We start from the raw sequence: 25,294 nt of genomic DNA, 5'->3' as shown, positions 1-25,294 counted from the left end.
GACACTGAACAGTCCCGATACACCCGCAGGCATTTGGATGGTTGCACTGCTATAGTTTACAAAAGGGGTTGAGGATACACGGTCAGCAGTCATGATGGGCCACAAAGGCACTTGCTATATCCGCCAAAAAAGAGGGACAAGAAAGCTTTTGTTATATTTGTTTGAAATAGTTAAGTTAAGTAGAGTAATTTGTGGCTTTTGTACATTTTATTTTGGCAAAGAAACAAAATAACAAGAATCACTTTCCCTTCGAAAACAACATGTTGTGGTGCATTTTCACAGCTTAAATCTTACCGCTTGTTCATAATTTTTTTTCCATTACTTACATTATGGTAACATCAGGTGATATTATCAGCTACTCCGTGACATTGGTACATTTGGCTTTATAGTCGGTGCAGATAAAAGGAAGTGAAGGTGAACTGTCTGATTACTGGTCTTGTTCCAGTAAAGCAGAAGCATCTCCTGCTGAGATATGTGACGCTTTCATGGAAACAGTTCAACAACACATCTGTTATATGAGGGCAAACACAGTGACATGCTAACACACACTGTCACAGTGGCAGATAGATGCTTATAACCATATATGGGATAATAAAATCTGATGTTGGGTTTTGGAAAACGTATCAAATGAAATAAAGGTTCAGTATCATGGGACCTTTTGTGATTTAATGGAAGAAGCCATTTTAAACTGTCCGTGTTATCCATCTTAATTCTGTACATTATCATAACATTAACAGATTAATTAAGTTTCTGAGTTTACAGTTAAATGTGTAGCAAAATGTGGCTGCTGCCAGTCTTATGGGACAAACTATTACAGTCAGAATAACTGTAAAATAACAGAGTTAATTTTAAACTGCAATATATACAATTAGGTTATGTAATAGCATTTATTCTTGTGTGTAATAGGTATAAGAATGTATCATAAACACAGTGTTTGGCAGCTTGACAGACAATGTGTCAATCCGCCACAGGCAGTGCTGAGTCTGACTGCTGAAACAGCCCCAAGCTGGCTTTGTTTAGGTCTTTTAATTTCAGTTCGGTTGATTGTTATTGGAGTTGAGTGAAATATAAAAGCTGGTAACTCATGTCAATCTCAAACCCCTCAATCTTAGGGACTTTACTGAAAATGGATGCAACAAAATCCAGGTCATTGTCTATTAAGGCTGTGAGACAGAAAGCAGAAACTGGGATGAACTGCAGCCATTAAAAAAACACATAATGGAGGAATACCAGGGACCCTTGAAAAGATACCACATGAACAAGCAGAAGATATTTTAAAAAATTTAAAAAACAGATGAATAACAGCTTCCAAGACAAATAGCGACAATGTACATGCACATCAGCATAGTTCAATTTTCTGAAGAACAGTGCATGGTGGCAGGAGCTCATAACGTGCCGGAGTGGGTAATAACTGACAGAAAGAAAATGGTTAACTCCAGCTAACACTCCATCTGGCTGGATTACACGAGCAGAGCAAAGCAGCATCACATGCTGCGTTGCCCTTTTCTCTCAGACGGGGGATAAAACAGCTAATTCCATAAAATAAGGGTTATTAATACGGGTGCTGAAGAGCTGGTGTAAGATGTGTTTATGTGTATACAAGTCACACCGCCTCTCTACTGGAAGCTGGCATTACACACTAAATGAAAACTGGTTATCACACTGCATCACAGTCAAGTGATACCTCCCTGCAGCACAGACCAGACACGCGTAACTATCATGGATGCTGGAGCTGGTATATCTCCTCCTGTGAGTTTGCTTTACTAAGTTATGCAAAGGAGTCAGTGCTCATAAATACTTTAGACAGGGCATGGGTTGGCTACAGTCACCCATGCATTATTTTTTAAAGATATGGGTATATAACGGCTCAGTGAGGCCCTAAGACTGTTTAACATGCTCTTTTAATAACAGAGTTCCATATTTCTTGAATTATTGAATTGTTACTGCTATCAGACCTGAATTTTAAAGTCACTCTCCCCTCAAAAATGTATTTCACTTCTTTTACTTCCCTTGGATGTTTGGCTTTCGATGTGCAGAAGGATGTATGTGCAGAAACAACGCTGTTTCCACATTCCTCTCCTGAAAGAGGAACGTTTCTTGAACCTGATTATTTAATGATGCTTGCAGAATCCTGCTCAAGCTTCCTAGATAGACAAGTGCAAGTCAGATGTTTGTGAGCCGTAATGTTCCCACTTTTCATGCTATTTTGAGGAATTTTATAGATACATCTAAATGTCGATTGAGTGTCTCAGAGAATTTAGTTATAAAAGCCTTGGCTGACCCAGCACTGAGTGATACCAGGTAATTGTCTTGTTTCTGGAAGCAATGGAACAAGTGTTTGTATGTTTTTTAACCACGACTGACTTTTTAGCTGCAATGGTTGGACCTGTGTCCTCGTATTGTATTTTATATATTGTTGTTGTATTTGTGTTTTATGGACCCATGAGTCTGGAATAAAGAAATATATATATATATATACGATGGGTTTGTACGAGCGTGACTTTGTGACTTTGGAAGTGGATTGTGGTCCTTTATTGAATTTACACATGTGATGTGGAGCCCGACGCCTCCAGTGCACATACACTGAAGATGGACATCTTGGTCCAGCCATTATACTTTAAAAATGTTGAATACTTCCACATTTAATGATTGAGGGCAGAACCAACCAAATGTGTATTAAAACTTATTATCCAAAGCAGAATATTTTTTGCCTGGGGGGGGGGGGGGGGGGGTATTATGTATTTCTCTCAATTTTAAATTGCTCCAAATTATTGACACTGCTTCCTTTTGCATCAGTATGCATCTCAACTGAACCAACTGTATGTTAATCACTACCTTCAAATAGTGTTTGACATACATGCTCTCATCTGGTTTTCCTGTAAATTCAGAGGGAAGATGATATGAGATTACCTGATTACAATTAATCTCATCATCCATTTGTTTGACTGTACTGCAGCAATTAACAAGTCATTTTGCTCTCACAGCTAAATTCTTATTAGTTTCATTCATCATGTGTACAAGGTTGTAGAATATCTTTTTAAAAAGTACTCAACTGGGTGTATGTATGCCATTAGCAGCTAATGTAGCCTCTAGCTCCCATATTTTATCCATTTTGAATTTGGTAGTCCTCTGAATTTGATTATAAATACATCTGATTGATGGTAAGACCTACCCTTCAGTAGATGTAAAGCAGAGCCTGGTTTGTATGGCTTTCAGACCGCTTTTACTCTCAAGCATTCATGTGCAAATAACCCAGAGTAAACAAAAGGAAAGACACTCCCCATGTCAGGCAGCAATGACCTGGACTTCTGACTAATGAGCATTATTTAATCAGAAATGTGGTTTTTTTTTTAAAATCCTGCATTCACCACAAAAAGAACCGTCTCTCGTCTAGGCTCACTGGTTACCGCCACTGATGGACATGTGAGTGGAGATGTTCCTAGTAGAGCTCCTCAGTATTCAGAGCACACGACTCCGTTGACATGACCACCCTCCTTTCCCCCATTGGTGACCTTCACACTGAAGGGCTCGGCAGACAGCACTCAGATCAGGTATGGCCTTTAAAGACGAGTGGCTCTCGCTGGGCGCCACCACATCAGCCAGTGAGTCTAAAGAGGCAGAGATGTGTGTCCACGAGTCTCACACTCGGGGAGGTTAAGGAGCTCAAAAGGAGATTGAGTGTGACTGTCATCGTGCATTGAGGAGCGTCCAATCATAGGTAAGAAGCTGTGGAGCTGTCCTCAGACTGGATCTGTCATTGCCCAGACATGATCAGCCCAAACAGGCAAAAACATGTTGTTGTTGTTGTTGTTTTTAAACAGCTGGAAGATATTAATGCACAGTGCATCTCTCTGGCGGCGGAGGGGAAAAGAAAAGGCAGAAGCTGAGTGTCAGCGCTCCTCCCAGTCTTCTGTCGCATAGCACTGAACACCATAAGCCGGGATATGCATGACACTTTGAGACATGTTAGTAGCTGCTTAAGAAAAACGATTTGGGGGATTTAAATACGGTTTCCCTAGAGTTTTATTTGTATTCGTTTTCTGTGGGATAATTTGGAGTTGAACATTTGTGTGAGCTTGCGATATTAAGCTATTCAGTGTGCTTACAATTACAGATATGTAGAAATAAAAGCTTGAAGTTCGAAAGTCCTCAACTGGAGGAATTATCTGAATGTGACATATGGTGGGGTGTACTCAACCTCAATTACCATAAATGTGGAATCTGAATGTCAAAGGACATCCAAGGTCTCTTGGGGGATATTAACACTGATGTGATTTATCAGTTGGCGAACAAATGACAACGTCTTGTGGTCGAAGTGTTTTGGTTGACTTTGTAAACAGATGGTGTTTTAAAGCAGCCATCAGGCAAGACAACCATCAAGGGCATTTTAGAGTCAATTATTCAGCAACGTCTTGAAAAATAATACATATTCAAAATCAAGAGCATATTGTCACAAGGCTAGATATAGCAGTGTAAAACAAATCCATTTATTTCAAGTAAAATGATTTACATACACAGCCTTCATGTCAGGTGAAACTTTAAGTGCTGCGGTGTTACATTTTAGTTGGGAATTGATGTACATTTGTCAAGTGCCAAAAACACAACTGTAAATCAATGTTAATGTTTCTGTGCGTCTCCACTCGCTGGATGCACGTCTCTCAGGTTGTTTAGAAGTTTGACTGTGCTCGACGTCCATCAATTAAAGATACTTTACTCTCACGGCTCTCATCAGTGTTGCTTTTGGCCTACAGGCAGCTGTTTTCATTAAAAAAGTTCCAACACCCCTCTGCACACGGCCTGCTCAGAACCATGTGACAGACAAAGTTAGCATCTAGCTAGCGAACGTAGCGCATTATTCATCAGAGGTTTTTGGGATAGAAAAAAAGAGCTACAATTCATATTGGACTTCACCAGGTGACCAAGAACATAGGCAGTTGTTAGTTATTATTGCAGTTTATGTTAATAAGTTAAGAATAATGTTGATTATCAAAGACGCATTTACAAAACAGTTTTTTGTAAATCGAATGTAATGTTTCTTAACATTTGATGAAGGGATGAAAGCACCTTGAAATTAGAGGTATATACTGTAGAGAGAGACACACACATACACACACACACACACACACACACACACACCTGTAGGAGAAGAAACAAGAGGGGAAAACAAGCTTTGAGCTATTGCAACATCTGTTCCCTCTGCAGTTCGCTCTGCAGCAGTACTCAACTGGACAGCTTGCTCTTTCATTAAAACCCACCGATATGTGTTTGTAGTGGTGACGATTGCTCTTCCGAAGAGTTAAGTGCTGACATGAACCAGACCTGTGAGGTGGTGAAGATGGTTAAAAAAAAGAGTTAATATCATGCAAATGAGCATGACATTTTCAGTGCAAAGATCCACAACAATCTGGCAGAAGGGGCAAACGAGATGAGGTGGCCGAAATATGTCAACTGCTAGAAAGAAACCCGGCACAGAGCAACACAAATATATGCTTTCAAGATCTTTTCTCGCCGCCGTACTGTTAACCTCAAGAAAGTGGGACAAGATGGTATAGGAAGGGTTCTGGTTTGATATGTGGTCCGAGTATATTGACCAATTCTTCTGCAGCAAAGGATATTACAAAGGATATCAGTATGCTCTCTGCAGCTCAGAGGATTGGTGTGATATAAAGGTTTACAGCAATGTTGGGAACTACTTTGCAAACAATGAAATGTAGGTTATTTAATGTACAGCGAGTTGGAATAAAGCGTCTTCTAATTGGCATTGTGTGTCATTTCTCGACTTGACTCGAAATATATTAAACATTTGCTGAGGCCTAGATTTTTAATCCTGAAGGAAAAGCATTTGATCAAATGTAGAATAATGCATTCACCAGGAGATTTATTTCCCTGTAACAGACACAGTTGGAAGAAAGAGGCGGGCTGAGGCTCTGCTGGCACCTGAGTGTGCTTGTTCTTGTCCGTCTTGATCAGCGGCTCACATGGTGGCTGAGCGTGGTGCGCGGTCTCAACTGTGACTCAGTCGTCCCTCCTCCTCCTCCTCCTCCTCCTCCTCCTTGGAGAAGGTGACCTCTTTAAAATTCTCTTGGAGGCATCTGATCTGTGTCGTTGTCATGGGATGCGCAAAGCTAAGCGCGACACCATTGGGGACTCAGACAAAGCTTCTGAACCTACTTTAGAAATCGCTCAGCTTATATGTGGCTCCACAAAGAAGAGGGTTTTCAGTGGCAATGCTTACAGAGCAAAAGGATTAAAGCTGCCAAATGACAGCAAAAGGAGACTTTTGAGTACAATTAGCCTGACAACGCCTACTCCCAATGCAGACCAATGCAGATAGCAGCTCCCTGTTCCAAATCATCTGAACTGCAAAGAGCCCTGCTGCACCCCCACAGCATTCACTCCTGCCAAATATCCAATCAGAGCTAATCAAACAAATGATTTCTTATTAAGTGACAGCTGCAATGTCACAAACAGAATGTTGAGTATTTTCTCCTTGTGTTTCCTGTCATATTTCATGTAAGTTGTACTCACATCTCATTTAGTAGATTCATAAACGTTTGCTGCACTTCAAGATGTTTCAGATTCTGAAGTCATACAAACATTAAGTCAGGAGCGGGCTGAAAAACACACGTATAAAAAACAGAGGTATTTGTATTAGAATCACACTCAAGGAAATGGAGCAGACTGGCTCGTGTCCATCAGTGAGAGCTGCTCTAACTGCCTATTTCAGCTCCCCTAAAAACTACATCCTCCCATCTCTTAAGCAAATAGGAATGACGTTATAACTTGGGGCAAAAAACGGGAAGCGCACATCACATTAATCTCTTTCATAATGCAAAAAGACAACTGTTGCAATGGTCTTGTGTTACCCTGAAAGCAAGTGTCCTGAAATAGATGAGAGACATTTGAGCGTCGCAGAGACGAGATTCAAGCCACAAACAAAGCAGTGCCTATGAAGCAGAGTGGTGCTCTATTCGGCAGCTGGTAAAGCGGAGAGGTTAGAGCAGATTAGATATGATGAACTGGATCTTATAGGAAAAGGAGAGGAGGGGGCTTCGATTTCACGGAGTAAAAAACATTGGGTGCATCTGGCAGCACGTCTGACAGTGCTGGGCCTCGTGTGCCATTCGCTGTTTCCTGACGCAGGAGAGGCACAAAGGCTCTGCTGACGCCTCTGTTCCTTCCCTCACTCTTCGTCCCGCTTCATTTTATTTTATATTCATTTGAAGACGGGGCTATTTCTTTCTCTGTGAGCGGCAGAGACGACAATGTTGATCTGAGGGCTTGCCGGAATAAACCTCGTGCTCTTGAACTGCTCGCCCCTGCATTCTCCCCGTAGCCGACGGGAGCAAAAAGTAATAATAAGAGCAGAACAAGCAAAACGACATGATAGATTATTCATTAGATAATCAATTATTAGAATGACCTTGTCTATTGATTTGTGGACGGGCAGCACGATGTGTAGAGAGGTGCAGAGGGGAATGACACTTCTCGATCCTATACATAGATATCATTTCTACATTTAGATTTTTGGTGTATCGCTTCGGTTTGTCAAGTTAATATTCTGGATTCGCCAAACACTAAACACACTATTTGTTCTAATGAACAATAGCACTAGTTCAGGAAGGGGAATCAAGTTGCTCTGGTATTGACTAACGGATTTCCATGTATGCTTCACAATCATTGGCTCATTCACAGCTGTGTGGCGAGCAACACCTAGAGGTGCACAGCACAAACATTATTACTTCACACTTCTCACTATTTCTCTGCTCCTACAAATCCCTACACCATTCCAACCACTTTCTTTGTTGTTGATTTAAGTTTGATATCCCAATATAAAACAACATTGTGATATAAAATAATATATATCGAGATATTCTCCATATTAACCAGACCCTACTGGTAAAGTGTTGGGCAACGACAAGCTGCTTTCTCTGGATCGAGTCTATACTGAAGGTGTGAGCACCATTATGCCAAAAGATATTCCTTTATGGATGTTTTGATGATGGCGGTAGAGAGAGCTGTTTCACAGGCAACGGCCCACGATTCACATTTTAAACTCAAACTGTGTCGTCAGCGTATTCTCACCCCTGCATGGAAGCATATTTCTCCATTTCTTTATTCAAGTGTGTTGTTTAAATTCAAAAATACTGTATGAGAAGATGAAGTATGATACAATAAAAATATATGACAAACAGTTCACAGAATTGAAGGCATAGAAAGCTATGAGGGAAGTCGGAGCTGTCCATGGTTCAGAAACAATGATTTCTGCACTTTTTATTTACACTGAATTATATGGGCTGCGTTAAGCAAACTATACCAGAAAGTTGTGTGAAAGGATTCAGCGCAATGATCCACGAGTACATTTTCTGTCCACTTCTGCCAGTTTCACAATGCATGCATCCTAAACAGGTGCAGCATTCACTTAGTTCACATACTGTATATTTAACCTGTCACGTAGAGCTGCCCAGAGTAGACTCTCTGTAACGAGGCCAAGTGTTGCAACTCCCCTTTTCAAGCAAAGAACAAAGACTCAAAAAGGGATGCTACTGTCTAAAGTTATGGCATGCCTTATTAAAGGTTGCTGTCGCTACAGTAGTGTGTTCAAATCTCTGCAATGGATGCCTGTCGGCCAACAAGTGACTAAACCATTTAAATCTTTGGGATCTGTAACTTACAATGATTTTATCTGGGATGAAAAATGTTATATATTCTTTACTCATAATTCATATAAATGAATGTGTAGATACAATGGGCTTGACACTGCAGTGTGGAGCTCTGCAGCTTACATGTTGTTTGATGTTGTTTTCTAGCTGCACTGCCTCTGCATGCGTGGATGAGCATGGATCAATTGGTGCCATTTCGGGCGTCTGGCAGAGCGCAGTCACCGCTTGACAACAGAGGAGGTTTGGTTCATGCAGAAACACTACAGCTACCGCCTCAGCTGGATCTTCTCACCGAATGCACACAGCTCTTTGAAGTTTCCACGAATGGCCTCACTACACACACACACACACTCACACAGCATCTAACCCGGCCTTTCCAAACATACTCAATTCCCAGATGTAAAATTTAAGGCAATCTGATTCCCAGAGATAATCTTACATTTATTTAACACAGTCAGAGAAAATTCTCAAAATCATGGAGCAAAATAAACATGTTCTTCTTAAGAAAACAACAGACAAGACGCCGCTCTCTTTTGAAATTGTATATTATTTGACATCGTTCTTTCTAACCTTGGAGAATCTTTTTCTTTTTTAAGTTTCAGCCTTGTGTTTTTTCTACAGAATCCTTTGAAAGCACCTTTCAGACACTAGTTAGTTATTCTGTTACATGTGTACGCCAGGTACACGTGTCTTTGTTCTTTTTATGTTCCCTATGATGCATAATAGAGTCATCGAAAAGGAAGGATAACAGCTATCTCGAAGCAGAGGAGATTGATTGATGGATCTCAATATTAGGGCCTGGGAGGAAAACAATATGTACCCGCAGAGGAGGGGGTCATGGCCTATTGATATATGTCCATCTCCAAGTGAAGGTGCAGTAAAGTGTTCACAGAGTGGAACAGCTGCTTTGTGCCATACAGCTTTTTCTATTCCACTCTCTGTTAATGAGCCTGTATGCCTGACTCCTGAGTGCAGCTCTTTAGCAGTGTGCAATTAATCAGACGTTTCCTTGCGGAGCCGAAACCAACCAGACATTCAGCAGCAGGGCAGCGTGATTACACACCGAATGCAAATTCTCCACAATCCCCATTTGTGAGAATGGCAGGATAATGCAGAGTAGTCCGACATTTTAACGGCAACACAAATAAACTTAGATGTACTTTGCATGATGTAGAGTTCATGAATCTGGAGGACATTCACTTAAGTATAGTGATGATTACATATAATTGTGAGGTACTTGGACTTTATTTGAGTTTTTCCATTTAATGGTACTTAAGAATCATTTACTTAAATTTGAGATGAAAATATTATACTCATATTGATTTATATACAGGACTGTCTCAGAAAATTAGAATATTGTGATAAAGTTCTTTATTTTCTGTAATGCAATTAAAAAAACAAAAATGTCATGCATTCTGGATTCATTACAAATCAACTGAAATATTGCAAGCCTTTTATTCTTTTAATATTGCTGATTATGGCTTACAGCTTAAGAAAACTCTAAAATCCTATCTCATAAAATTTTAATATTTCCTCAGACCAAGTTAAAAAAAAGATTTATAACAGCTGAGTGTTTGTCAAGACTCAGGAAACCCTTGCAGGTGTTTCGAGTTAATTAGACAATTCAAGTGATTTGTTTAATACCCTACTAGTATACTTTTTCATGATATTCTAATATTTAGAGATAGGATATTTGAGTTTTCTTAAGCTGTAAACCATAATCAGCAATATTAAAAGAATAAAAGGCTTGCAATATTTCAGTTGATTTGTAATGAATCCAGAATGCATGACATTTTTGTTTTTTGAATTGCATTACAGAAAATAAAGAACTTCATCACAATATTCTAATTTTCTGAGACAGTCCTGTATATAGACAGATAAAGTCACTGAACAAATTAAGATTTCACACACAAATCATATGATAAGCTACTATATGATGCATCACTGTGTTACAGATTAAAGTTCGACTATGTAGTTTCATGGGATGATTGTAAATTGCTAAAAAAGTGTCCATCTAAAGGTAGTATAATATTAGCCACCATAAGATACTGTAATGCTCAAACCAGACCAAGATGTGTTTTATTTTTTATGAATTCAACTTTTCATTTGTGAGAGGGCGATGGTGTGCTTGATTCAGTTTAAAGGTAAACAGTCTTGCTTTAAAACCATCCAACACTGTATACACGCAGAGTAATACAAGTCTAACTAGAATGGGCACTCGGTAGAGCGCATACCTTCGCATATCACAAGATTGGGCATTGAATTATGAACATTTTGGCATTAGTTGCATGCCAATTGGACAAAAATGTATCGTGCTATGGTATAAAAAAGAGTTTGACCTTTCCATGACCTTGACCTTTGACCCGATTGATCCCAAAATCTAATCAAATGGTCCCCGGATAATAACCAATCATCCCACCAAATTTCATGCGATTCAAGAACATTTGGACCTGTTCATGACCTTTGACCTTGACCTTTGACCCGATTGATCCCAAAATCTAGTCAATTGGTCCCCGGATAATAAACAATCATCCCACCAAATTTCATGCGATTCGGTTCAATACTTTTTCAGTTCTGCGAAAGATTTTGACCTGTTCATGACCTTTGACCTTTGACCCGATCGATCCCAAAATCTAATCAACTGGTCCCCGGATAATAAACAATCATCCCACCAAATTTCATGCGATTCGGTTCAATACTTTTTGAGTTCTGCGAAAGATTTTGACCTGTTCATGACCTTTGACCTTTGACCCGATCGATCCCAAAATCTAATCAACTGGTCCCCGGATAATAAACAATCATCCCACCAAATTTCATGTGATTCGGTTCAATACTTTTGAGTTCTGCGAAAGATTTTGACCTGTTCATGACCTTTGACCTTGACCTTTGACCCGATCGATCCCAAAATCTAATCAACTGGTCCCCGGATAATAAACAATCATCCCACCAAATTTCATGCGATTCGGTTCAATACTTTTTGAGTTTTGCGAATAACACGCATACAAATAAATAAATAAATAAATAAATAAATACACGGCGATCAAAACATAACCTTCCGGCATTTTCAATGCGAAGGTAATAATGTATATGACCATTCTTCAGCATGATGAATAATCTTATCTTTGATACTTTAAGTATATTTTGCTTTTTCAATTTAGGCCTTTTACTTCTGAGAACTTCTTTTACCACCATCTTAATACAATAAATGCTACAAATAACAATACATTTATAAAAGAGACAGAGACATTGTTTCGCAAATGTAATACTGTCGGTATCAGATTTTAGGACTGCAACAACATCCACATTACTGTGTTCTTCAGAATAGAGGTCAGCGGAGGAGAGAACTAGCACAGAGATGCACACTGTAATTCAAGTCTCTCAGCATCAAATGAGGAACAAACTGTACTTTTCCAAATATTTTCTCAAAATTACCACAAGAGTTAAACATTGAAGAAGTTATTCTGTCTGTTGAGTCTTTCTGTGGAAATGTTTTTCAGATTTTATATTTCTTAACAGTAATTGGACTTTTTCACTTGACATCAGTACAATCTTTGTTAACTTAGAGCCTGTGGTCATGAAAATAACTGGAGACAAAAACAATTCCATACACAGCATGTTTTGGTCATTTGAATACTGCAGCTGCTGTTAATCAAGCAGGGTTTGTTAAATATTAGAATTCATTTGAAAATTAGCATTATTTTGACAAGCATTATTGCTTTGCCAGTTTCAATAAATGGCATGAACACTGTGAATTTAGGCAGAATATGAAATTTGTAGTAAACTATGTAAATAAAAAATAACCTGGGTGGTTCTACTTTCAGTGGCCAGCTGGTAATGCCCAGATGTTCCTCGGTTCAAGAGGTCTTTTCTGCCAACAGCCATTAGTCTGTTTCTAGAGGACGTTTCATAGCCTGTACGTCCAGGATAAATCGGTGATCATGCACTGCGGCAGATAAAAGTGTCTTTAATGACCCGTGTGTGTGTGAAGGCGTACAGTCTTTGTTGTGCTTTCTTGGATCTGTGTAATTTATCACTTATATCTGTTGAACAATTAATTATTCTAATGAGACACGAGCTGCATGAAACAGAAACAGACTCCCCATCTGTACGAAGCAACTGCAAGAAACAATATCAGAATATGTCATATAAGGCAGTTTACATCAGTACATTACTGCTGTCACAGGATGGCATCTCCAACATGTAAGTGAAGCTGAACCTATTTGATGGCGATGCTTTTTTCCAATTTAAGAGGTACATTACAAATTACATATTTGACTGTTTATGCATGAGTAGTACATTAGTAGTATCTCTGGGCACTTTATTTTCTATTACATTCAGATACCATTTTGATGATAGTTATACCTTCGGGCTATATAAAGAAAATCCCTCTAATGGTGAGTGATGAAATGGAAGCCAGAGTCCAATTCCCTGTAGACAGCAGAGCATCGGCTGTTTCATTTTAACGATTATTCCAATTTCAAACTGAATTTAAGATGCCTCTTCTTTTGTTCTGATAAAAGTCTCCGGTCAGTATCTTGTTTTAGGACAGGCATACCACGTCGAAAAATGCCTCCACAGCCTTTTACTGTAATATTGTTGCACAAACCATCAACAGTCACTCACACAAGCGTCTCTCGAGAACCCCCTTCAAGTTTCTCTGCGGCCCTAAATAGAGCCTTCTTCCAATAATGAAGATTAAACTGGTTTTTTGGCAGACGAAATGGGAAGTCTAACCAGCCTCTCAGCAAACACAAGCTGTGCAGAATTTGAGAATCCATCCTAAACGACAGTATTTACACAACGTCGCAGTCACACTGTGGAGTACTACAGATGGTGGCCCGTCAGACTCGACACAGCAGGTGAAGAGGCCAAAAAAAGTTACGAGCTCTAAGGGTCCCTCCAGGGAGCACTTCTGAGAAGGGTCATTGTGCCCAAGAGAGGCTATAAACAGCTTAATCATTTTCTCTCAACCACGCCAGACAACCAATTATCAGATTCTACAATCACCATCAAAACACCAAAACACAGAGACGTATCGACCAGCCAAGGAAACCGAGGTCCCCTCGCACATAGAGAGCACGAACAACCTCTTTGGTTAATGAAGTCAAACATGGATCTCAACATATACATCACACTTGTGAAAGTGTTGCTCTTGTCTTTGTTTGTTAGAAAACTTTCAAGAAGCTCTTTCTTTGTCTAAGACATATATACATGTATATAGAAAATGTACAAAATGGCTCTGTGAGAAGGAGTTTCATGACTTAGGTTAGACACCCACTTAAACTGAATCTATAAAGTGAGGCGGGGGAAGTGAAAAAGGAGTTTACTTGTCCTAGAAATGCTCCATGTCCATTTGAAAATACTTGGAATGCACAGTTCTGAACAGTTTGGCACATTATTAAGCAGAGACTGCAACCAGAACAGCTTTACATCTATTGAGTGATTTTTAAATAACTAAAAAACAAAACACACATGAAAACACATGGAAGCACATCACACATGTCTTTGCTTCCAGAAACAGTAAATGACCGGCTTGTGGTCCAATCTACACAGATACATTGTTTTGCTCTTTTTTTAACTCAGCCTCTCCAGATGTTGACCCTCAAGAGGACCACGAAGACCCAAGTCTGGAAATAGGTGGCCTACATGAGTGAAGCGGGTGGCCATGAATCAGATGCAGAAGTTACAGTTTGTTGTGTTCTGTCTTTATATAATCCAATTAGAGCTAAATGATAATCAAAGAGGATTAGAGGCTCAGGCGGCTGGAGTTGTACTATGGCGGCGGATCAGGAGCACCTGTGAATGACTCATTCCTCCGAAGCGAGGAGCCATTGACTGCAGCAGGATTCAGTCACATAAAGAGGTAATTTAGGATCATTACCGGCATAGATTAAAATGTATCACACCATTTAGGATGAAGATTGGGGATGAGGGATTTACATATTAAGGACTGATCACGTACACTGTATAATATCACCTCTGCATGAGCAATTACTTTTTCCACTTTCTCAAGCAACATGTTCTGCACTACTCCTCTGCCTCCAGCTGAGAGCTTGGGGTGTTTCCATAGCTGTGTGTGTGTGTGTGTGTGTGTGTGTGTGTGTGTGTGTGTGTGTGTGTGTGTGTGTGTGTGTGTGTGTGTGTGTGTGTGTGTGTGTGTGTGTGTGTGTGTGTGTGTGTGTGTGTGTGTGTGTGTGTGTGTGTGTGTGTTACTTCCCAAGAGGGCCGCTCTTACCTCTGTCAGTGTCGTACAGGTAGACAAACTTCTCCCACTTGTAATGGTTCAGCAGACTGAGGATAGCTCCTCGCAAACCGGGCCTCATCTGGATGACAAACTGCACGTCAGCATCAATGGGGAAGCTGGGAGTAATGAAGGAGGTGTGCAGAGCCCCACAGAAGGAGGTCAAAGTGTTCATGGACTTCCTGTCGTAGAAGCCGAGGATGGCGTAGACTCCTCGGGAGAACTGGGAGCAGACTGGTGAGGGACACAGAGAGCAGGTTGAGGACAGAGTCATTCCTGATCATCTATTCGTTCAATCAGCGGTGATGCTGACTGACAGAAACTGGCTTTTCAAACAAAGTTAATGATACTGAAAGTTAAAAAAGCTGAATCCCCAAATGAGCAATGTAAGGGTAAAAACTTGAATGCGAGCTTAAAGTGTAGAGGAATTCTTGATGGCATTAATCTTTCGAGTGACACAGCGGCGATCTCAATAATTGGGTGCCATGTGGGATGTCTGCTCCCCGTGGCCATGCTCTGCTGCTCGGTGCCCTTCACTTCTCCTTGGTATAAATGCAACTGCGTGGGTAATCAACTAGAAATAATGGGGAAATCAGTGCATTAGTCACAGCTCTTAAATGGACAAATAACCTCAAACACGAGCATGCAAATGTGCAAGCGCCGGGTTGTGCTGGGGTATAAAGGATGTATCACAAGCCCTGCTGCCATATAAAAAAATATTTGTTATCGTGTGTTTGTACCTCTGTTGACTTGGAGAGCCCTGCAAAGCAATTCCAATGTGTCTGGACTGTTGGTCTAGGGGCACAAATGGCAAATTTGAACCTTGAACCTTGAACCTTTAGCCATGTGCGGGCCTTTTGAAATGAGCTCTGGTCATAAACATTCAGTGTACATTGAAATCCAGACACTGTGGAAAGTCCACCCTGTAACATACTGTGTGTATTTAACTTATAGTAAGGGGACACAACACATACTAAAGAGCACTCCACAGATTTAGTACTACACTGCTTTAACATTGTCAGCCAAACAAATAGAATCACTGCCCTGTGATGGTTTGCCTCCACCAACCAGTCAAGTCGCATATTTAGAATTTTATCCTATAAAACATTTGTATAAACTTGTCGTAATAAGCTTATGAATTCTTGAGTTATGGCCAAAAATGTGTTTTTGTGAGGTCACATTTTGTAAAAATAAAACACATTACCCACAATGCAACTCGACCACTGACAGTTTTCTCTGAGATTTGTGTATTAGGCAGAGATGAGGAGTAGACTACAGAGGTCTGGTAGGATCACTTCTTCCAAACTCTGTCTTTCATTTACCAACTTAATCTTCAGCCTGAAGTACTCACTTAATCATCTAAGGCCACAAAAGTATTCAAAAAACCTTTCATATGTTTTTTGTCTTGGTTGAACTGCACAAAATTGGTCAAATCTGACCACTCTCATTGGTTAATTTATGTCTGCAAAACACACAATAAAATACAGTTTACACTGTGATTTCCCCCAAGTTGGCGTTCAGACACGCACACATACTTGATAGCTTGCTTCAGTTTTTCCCTGAGTCATGTTTATTATTCCTCTCCCCCCAATTGTCTTAGCCTTCATTAAAACTCAGCACACATTTGACCTGTTGATGTGTGTTGAAAGGTGAAACTGGTTAAAATACTATAATAACACGCACTCACAGAAAATAAAGCATGCCCCTGTTTGGTGTTAGTGGTAAAAGATAATGCTGTAATCCCTTGGCAACAGCATTGTTTTATATCAGAAGAAATCAAGAGACTTTTCATAAACAGTTAAAAAGCATTTCCTTGTGAATTCACTTCTATTGTCTTTAGGATTCACCATGCGTCACAGAGGCTCTTTCAGCAGATAACATTATTCACAAAACATAGATTTTTTTTTTTTAATCAGCTAATGCTAATAAAAAAAAGAATAGAGGGCAGCAATAAAATAAACACTTTTTAATTAGCCTTAATACCATCCAATTGTATCCTCAAAATGGGACCAATAGCTTTTTGTGAAAAAAGACCCGCTAAAAGACCAATAAAATTATATATGTGGGCTCATGGAGCAGTAAACACTAATCAACTGAGGTATATTCCCTTGATCCTGAAGATACGCATCATTTATTTTATTACAGAGCAAATGTGAAGCTATTTTGTGTAACTGCAGGCTCTGTGCATTTCTGTTCAGAATACAAACATGCTTTATATGCATAATTAATATCCACCTGGAAAAATACACCTCTCTTTCAGTCCACTTCTATCTTATTTCCTCCATCACCGAACACCCACATATCTCATTACTGTTGCTTTCTCCTGTTCACCCTCATCAATTGCTCTGCTTCTCTGCAGCTCTCGCCATCTCATCCAACTTAACAGGTTGATGCAGCAGCTCCAGCAGCACCAACCCTATCTTACATCTTCCTGAAATTCGAGGCTTTGCAGCTTTGAAGGTCTCTCCCACTGACAGTTGCAGGATCATTTTTTTAGTCCATCAAAATACTTGCTGGTGTATGGATGAACCTGTGGTGTATGTGCACAGCAGAGCTGAGTCTACAAAGTGAATTCTTAAAGCTCGATCGCTGAGGGAAAATAGAGGGGAACTGCTGTCTGGCACACTGCAGTGAGAAAATTAAACTTTATATGTACAAGAAAGCAGGGGTGGCTTGTCCATAAGGGCGATTGGGGCGACGCACTGCCTAGGGGGAAAAGAAAAAAGAAATGAAAAAGAAAAGAAAAAAGTCGCATTTTACCACTAGACGTCTGCTCTGCCTCTGTATGTCATTGTCCAATCAGGTAACAGTCATTCAGTCAGCCTAAAGTCGTGCTTCAAATGGCCCCGCCCCTTCTGGGGCGACTTTGGGCGAAATGAAAATCGCCCCAGACCTCTCCCATTGACTCCAATGTTAAACCCATTTTTTTCACAAAACAGAGCTCTCAATGCATTCTCTATGGCTTCCGGGAGGACTCGCCCCTCCAGGTCTTGTCATAAGTAATCGACGTAAAAGCGTATCAGTACGTCATACAGCTTCGACAGAGGCGTATTCAGTCGAGATGGCCGGTGCTCAGGGCAACAGCAGCGATTCAATTCTTTCTTTGAAAGAGACTCCTTTCGGTCGGCGTAACAATGAAGACACATTGGCAACAATAGAAGTAGGACCTCCTAGAGCAGTGGTCGCCAACACGTCGATCTTGATCGACCGGTCGATCTCGGAGACGTTCGCTGTCACTCTCCAAAATAAAATGAAAATAAAATCAGAAACACATTGTTCCTCATTCTCGAACATTTTCTAAAGTCTCTTCTGAAACGTTTTCTTCCTGACGGTCGACGTCAGAAAAGATCTCCGCCTGATTTTAATGAACGCCTGTAAACGGGTTCTCTGACAGCCGTGTTGTCAGCTGTGCTCCTGAAAGAGGAACGTACCACGACAGGTGAGGCGCAGGGGAAATGCAGAAATACCTTTCTTGATAACTTCACATATTACACAAGGTCAAAGTACAAAGACATAAAACTAAGTCATCAATAAATAAATGTTGAGATGCCTGTACCTTCGTGTAAATGTTTACATTACGGCATTAACAAGTTGCCCCTGCGCATGCGCGACAGCCGAGATTCTTGGCGACTTGCCAGGTCTTACCTCCGTGAGTTCGGCTTTTCTGCTGTTGCCCTTCAAAACAAAAGCTCAACATTGAGCTTTTTTCTTGTCTGGTGGAGCAATCTGGTTTACTTGAAAGTGATTGCAATTGTATTTCTTCTATTATTTGAAAAAGCACAGATGCAGGAGTCACAAATGGGGATCTCATATTTATTATTATTATAATTATTTAAATCTTGTTGAAAAAAATCACCAAATCAAAGACCAGGAGCTGGATTACTGACAGACAGCTCACAGACGGCCTCAGATTGTCTGTCTGCTTATGAACTAACTACAAGCTCACAGACAGAGTTCAGTCACAGCCGTCACTCTGACTGGAGTCACATGACTTGATGGCATTGTGACGAAGCTACACATAGACAGCTGTCTGAAGGTCTGTGGTTTTGGGTTAATCATTATCAAAAAAATTGCCCCCCTGAGAATTTTTTCAGGAGCCGCCACTGCAAGAAAGTAAGAATGAGGAAAATGATAGAGCCTCCTCTATCATTTTCCATCATCACACTGAGATGAGGAGGTGAAATCTCTTGGACTAAGTCACTGGTGAGAGCCTTAAGGGGTTGAGGGAATTGGATCCAGCCCGTGACAAAGTGAGGACAATGAGTCTACGTTGTGTGACGATTACAAAGAACCCGTTTCATTTCGTGTCGCTGCAGGATGGAAAGTTATTTTTCAACTGCCGTCTGAGAGCAGTGCCTGCAGTGATACCAGAGGAGACGAGAGCAGCAGTTTGTTTCCTCGAGGGAGAGGGCGGCCGTGTTGCTCTCAGCCATTTGGGAATCCCAGGGTCACATGATCAGTGAGAGAAGAAGGCAGAGGACATGGCACAGATGTGCTGCTGCAATCCCAAGATTACCAACAAATAAAGGACGGGATCTAAGAGAAACTACCAACACTAAATACACTATCGCCAACTATAGAAGATACAAAATGTACAGACCGGTAAACAAGCGACTGTGAAGCCTGTTTCTTGATGCTGTCTTTAAGACCACTCGCATCTATTCAAAGCCTCACACAGTAAATCCATCATACGCGTGTCCATACACGGCGTACTCATTTACATATGTACGGTCTTTTTACTGCCCTTGTGCTTGAAAGCCTCTGAAGCACTTCCATCTTTCAAATATAAGAGCATGTTTCATGAACAACACTAAGTATCTCCAGTCATGCTAGCGGCTCTGTGTGGATGCTCTGTTGCACAGCAAAAGGCTAATGCTAGCCTGCTAACATGACAACATGCTGATGCTCAGGGTGTAATAGGATCACTGTCTTAGTTCAACGTGTGAGCGTGCTACCTTCAGCACTAGCTAGAGTAACCAAGGTTATTACATTCAATCCTAAAGAGGACGTGAATAGTCGAATGAGAATAGCAGTTGAGACATTTTACTTGAAGCCACAATGTCAAATTCATGGTGGAGCTTGAGGAAAAGTGGATTATCAAAGTCATTAGAATTCATCATTTGAAACTGTGACTGTTTGTACACGATTTCATGACAATCGAGTAGTTAAGATATTTCAGTCTGGACCGACGTGGTCAACCAACCGATAGCCATGTTGACTGAATCTCATGGTGTCTTGTGCTGAATGGTTACTTAAAGACAATTAATTAATTAATTAATTAATTAATCTGAACACCGACAAGGCCAAACGCTGGGACAGAATGAAGCTCACAAATAGACAAGCCAGGAGGTTTGTAAACCCATTGAGCTATAAATTAGCTCTTCCATTTGTGGAAGCGGGACAAAAATATATATTTTTAATGCCAAATAATTCCTATCTTCATTTGGGTTTTTAAATCGCAGCTTCATATTAACTTCCGACTTTAAATGAACCACAATGCCCATTTCAAATCGTAGTAATTTATGTCATCTCACACTGGTTCTTACATCAGGTCTCCCGTGATGTCTCATGTAACCCCTGCATGATTTATAACTGTGGAAAGAACTATGAATTGTCAATCAAATGATTAATGTCCCTATAATGCCACAACTATTGTGTCTAACTTAAGCCAGTTCACTAGAATACTTATTGTATTACCTTTAAAGCAATAAAGATCTCTTTCCACTCATGTTTTAAAGGTGATCTTCTAATGAGACACCATTACTAGGCTGGACAGAGGACGCAAACACATATTGTAAATGGGCAGTTATGCTTTGCTATCTCCTGAATGATGGCTCACAAGGTTAGAACACACAACCCAGATACTTCCCCTGTCGTTCCAGGTAAAATGGCTGGACATGCCTCTTTTGCATTCTGCCAGCCACCGTGTGTCAGCTGGACAGGGTCTACAGGGATTGTGTGGGAATATCTCGGGACTGTGTCTGTGTCTGACACCCGAGCAACAACATATTATAGAATGTCGCAGGTGTTTCCAAACAGCTATAGTCATGTTACCATCAGAGGTCATACAGTTCACGAAGAACCCATTTCCACCCTCGGTCATTCAGTTTCTGCTTTAACAGAATGCACTGAGCAGCATGTAATGAAACATTAAAGAGGTTAGATGAAATGATATAAACACCCACTTGTGGTATTGTGGGCGTATGCTACTGGATTCATTCAGAGGAATCATATACTATTCTGGAGATTCTTTCCGATCTGTATTTCTTTGGACTGTGAGAGGCACAACGACAACAGGATCTGTTTTTACAGCTCATAATACAGAAACACCTAAATAATGTATTACCACGAAAACTATCATTTATGTTTTCAACCAATAAATGCCCTCAGGCTAACTTTCCAATGCAATTGTTGTGCACAGGCATAGAAAAAGCAAGAGTTGCCCCTCTTAAATAAAAGGCCAAGCTTGAAAACATACATATTTAAGTCACAGAAATGTTACAATTAAATTGTATTAGCTGAAAACACACTGTGAAAGGGTTCATATTTTAAGACCAAAATAATAGACAATTTGCAGGCTGGACAGCGCCTTGGTATCATAAGGTAGCCAAACCCTAAAGCGGACCCTGCGTAATGATCTATTTGACTCTTAATGAGACAACTATTTAATAAATTAACATGCTGAATTGAGGAAGGGTTGAAACTAGCCATTGAGATCAAAAATTCATGTTCACCTACTAATGTGCGAATGTGTTATTTGCTGTGGTTTTTCTAATTATCTTTTATCTATGTTTTGGTCTTTTTTATTGTTATTCTTTACCATTGTATTTCTCCTTTCCCTTTTGTATTGTATCCTTAAAGTCCTGTCTTGTTTATTTGTCAAATCAAAAAAATGTTTTACAAAATAAAATAAATTCATGTTCACAATGTTTACTGAGTTCAATCAAGTGAGAAGTAGGGTCTTTTTCTTATAGCGTCTTTTATAAAGAGTCGCCCCCTATTAGCTATTAGAAAGAATACAATTATTTCCGCATTTGCTTCACTTCCCTCAGAAACGGAGGTTGCCGCCTGTTAACTATTCTATTTCTTCTCCTCTGTTCACTGGCGGATTACCGCCGTGCATAAAGCGATACCTATCGTGACGACTTCTGACCAAACAACACTGTAGTCAAATGAATTCGCTCCAGACCGGTTAATGGCAATGCACCGAATCCGCATTTCAAAAGATACATTGCTGCTGACCAAGAGTATAATACACAATGCACCCTAATAAAATTGACTGTAAAATGGATTTTGCATATGAATTGGATGGATTGCATTCATTTTGCAACCTAAACAAATTAACATTTAAACTGAGCTTTGTGTTTACCATGTTTACTATTTTACCTCAGTATGTTACCAGGCCATCATGTGCTAAATAGCGCTTTACATAAAGTACAGCTGAGGCAGTTGGATATATCATTAGTTATGCAAATCCATCCACTAGTTGTTGAGATATCTCAGTCAGCACCACAAAGGCTAAACTGCAGCTGACAGAGGAAATGTCAGAGGATCACCAAACTTCATTAACATTCGTCCTCTTGGCACTGGAAATGTCTGGACAAAATGTCATGGCAAATCTTCCAATAGCTGTTGAGATATTTCAGTCTCGAACAAAGCGGTGGACCGACTGACAGACTGACGTTAAAATGATACCAACTGCATCATGCATGTTTCTGAAATTGCAGATGAGCTTATGAGTAGTGACTCAACAGCATATCACCTAATATCATTTAATAAGATGCATTATACTCAAAGGCTTCTTAAGATGAGCTCGTCCAATTTCACCATGAGAATAAAGGTCTGTACATCAGGTTTAAATGATCTCTGTGTTATGACATTTAAGGGTTTCATATTTGTAGACGCATTACAGTCTGCATTGTTGTGCAATTCATCCCAGTTGACCAACCACAGAGAAAGCAGAGGGCACATAGGGACTGGAGCTTGAGTAGGTGTTTCTCCTGAGGCAGAGTGGTTGCATTGTTGGCTGGATTTCCCTCTTCTCTACAGTTTACAGCTTTGCGAAAGCACACATTTTCTTCCGGCGGGTTACCCCCCTGCAGATATTCTTAAAACACAAAAATCATGGCAACACTCTTGGATTAAACCGTATCTGAGAAATACAACTGGATTCATCCCACATGCTAAAAGAACATGACTGAAGTAAATCTACAGCAGCGAAACACAGAGATGGCCTGTGGCTATTGGAGTCTTGTAAGGAAGAATACACTTTAATATTTCACTGCAGCGCAGTAAAGGCCCTTCTAACACTCCACCTACACATGTTTTGCATATACTGCAAAAACATCGTCCAAGGAGCATTACAAGAAACAGAAGAATACAACAAACTCAATGTGAAAAGGTTGTAATTCTGCAATACTGCGGAGGACACTGAAACACATCAAAGAAAGGGGTAAAGTGGCAAATGATAAGACTGCATAAAAAATAGTTTCAATTAACTCATTACTACATCAACATGATTCATTCTTGTCCATGAAATTTCTTTTTTTCCCACTATTCATTAACTCTAATCATCTACTCTGGTACTTAGTCTCGTAAAACACTGTCACATAAACGTCTCACTATGAAGAGACAATAGAATATGAATAATAAACTAATGAGGGTTGACTTGTTTGAATTTAAAACACCATAAACACTGAAGCACTAAACCTGATTTGAATCCTGAACATTTAACAGCTGAGGCTCGTCCAACTTTTCCAAATCTTCTGAAAGCCGCACCGCTAAATGAATCACTGCCCCGGTGGCATGTTTGGTTTTCTTTTGCGTTATTCTGTGTAGTTCAGAGCTCGTTGTCCTTGGATTAATCTCAGGTAACACTTAGTGAAGAACAGCAGAGCTCTCAGAGGCAGCCTCCCCGAAGGACGTTGTGTAAGACTGCAATCCAACTGCTGCAGCATCGCTGTAGCTTGTCAGTCGTGATCACCGTCGCTCTGTTAGCACTGACACGTACGCACATTCTGATGCACAGGATGAAAGACTCACAACACATCTCCAGTGGCTTGCCCCCAAACCTATGCAGCGCTACTCCGCCATTTTACAGCTTCGTGACCATTTGAGGAAAAACAAGAAAGAAGATTCTTACCCATGATTGAGGTGCTTGGAGCCTGTGTGGCTAAATACATTTAGCTGTGTTGCACTTGACTGCCTGATGTTTACAGGCAACTGATATTTATAAGCCATTGTTGTAGTTGTGGCTATACTCCCTTCGTCAAAGAAAACTAATGTATTCATGCTGCATGAGGACCCATGAGTGTTGTGTTACCCCACAGCAATACCCCCTAAAAGCTTTTATTAAATGAAGGGTCAAAGCATGTATTGATGTCAGTGAAAGTATCGGTTAGTAAACGGCATTGCCTGCGAGTGGAATGGCGCTTTAGTGAGATACAATTACCGTAAAGATATTCCGAAAGCTTTTATGTTTGTTATTATCCTCCCCAATGAGAACGCCATGATAAATCTAAGAATGAGGACTTGTCAACTCGCGGCAGCTCACTCAAACTGACAGGACTGGCAGTTACTGAGATATTTTTATCAGTGCATCGTGAGGAAAGGACATGCTTTCTGTTCAAGGGCTCCACAATCAAGAGGATCCATTTAAAGCGTTGAAATGAAACATACAAGATGTCGGTTTGTCCAAATATCTAAGCAGAGGTGGTGAATATTATGAACATGAAGTTTTGATCATTGCATTTAGGCTGATTTAGGTGCTCATGCATAATTCATGATTTGTCGGTTTAAATGAGTTCTCAGAGTAAGGATGGATCCGAGATTATGTATTGTTTAGTTACGTTCCTGCATGTTTGTTTTACTACAGTAACGAATAATGTGTGAAGCACTGCCAAATTAACATTTACTTTTAGATGAGCTAATATTTTCAAAAGCTCCACGCTCTAATTATCCAACTAGTGAAAACATCCTCTGATGAGCTTCCTTATTTAAATGATGGCTGTGTGTGAGTTGTTGAGCTGGTAAATACTTATCGGAATAATTAGAGATTTTGTGAAGTCCATTTTGCATTTGCTTTTTTCTGAGAGGTCGAAGTGAAAAATATCGATATCGCTCTTGTGTGTGTACAGTAAATATACTGTTTACCACAATGACAGGAAACAGGGAAACAGCTAGCTGGGCTCACTCCTAAAAGGTAACGCCGCCGACCAACAACTCTAGAGCTGAGTAATTAACATGTTGCGTTTTCACTGGTTGCCTGGCAACCTTTACAAAGACAATGGGACCAAAATAGTCGTCTGGCACGAAATCTCCCCCATAATATAATACATAATATCACAAAGTGTAATTTTTGCATTCTGTTTTCTATAAAAAAGAACACAAA

General features: G+C 40.2%; 1 protein-coding gene across 5 annotated transcripts in view; it reads right to left on the bottom strand.

Annotated features, from left to right (window-relative positions):
• gria3a (glutamate receptor, ionotropic, AMPA 3a) overlaps positions 1-25,294 on the bottom strand; it is a 75,476-nt gene that overhangs the window by 44,944 nt on the left and 5,238 nt on the right. For 4 of the 5 annotated variants that reach the window (XM_056411618.1, XM_056411619.1, XM_056411621.1 and 1 more), the window contains exon 3: positions 14,899-15,138. In XM_056411618.1, coding sequence (XP_056267593.1) covers positions 14,899-15,138 — 240 coding nt within the window. Of the gene's footprint in view, positions 1-5,255; positions 5,335-14,898; positions 15,139-25,294 lie in introns of those variants that run through there. The other variant, XM_056411622.1, reaches the window with a different exon arrangement.

The sequence above is a fragment of the Pseudoliparis swirei genome, chromosome 3, assembly GCF_029220125.1.
Source record: "Pseudoliparis swirei isolate HS2019 ecotype Mariana Trench chromosome 3, NWPU_hadal_v1, whole genome shotgun sequence".
Lineage (NCBI taxonomy): Eukaryota > Metazoa > Chordata > Actinopteri > Perciformes > Liparidae > Pseudoliparis > Pseudoliparis swirei.
The sequence above is the reverse complement of the archived record's forward strand: the minus strand, read 5'-3'. Positions and strand labels throughout refer to the sequence as shown.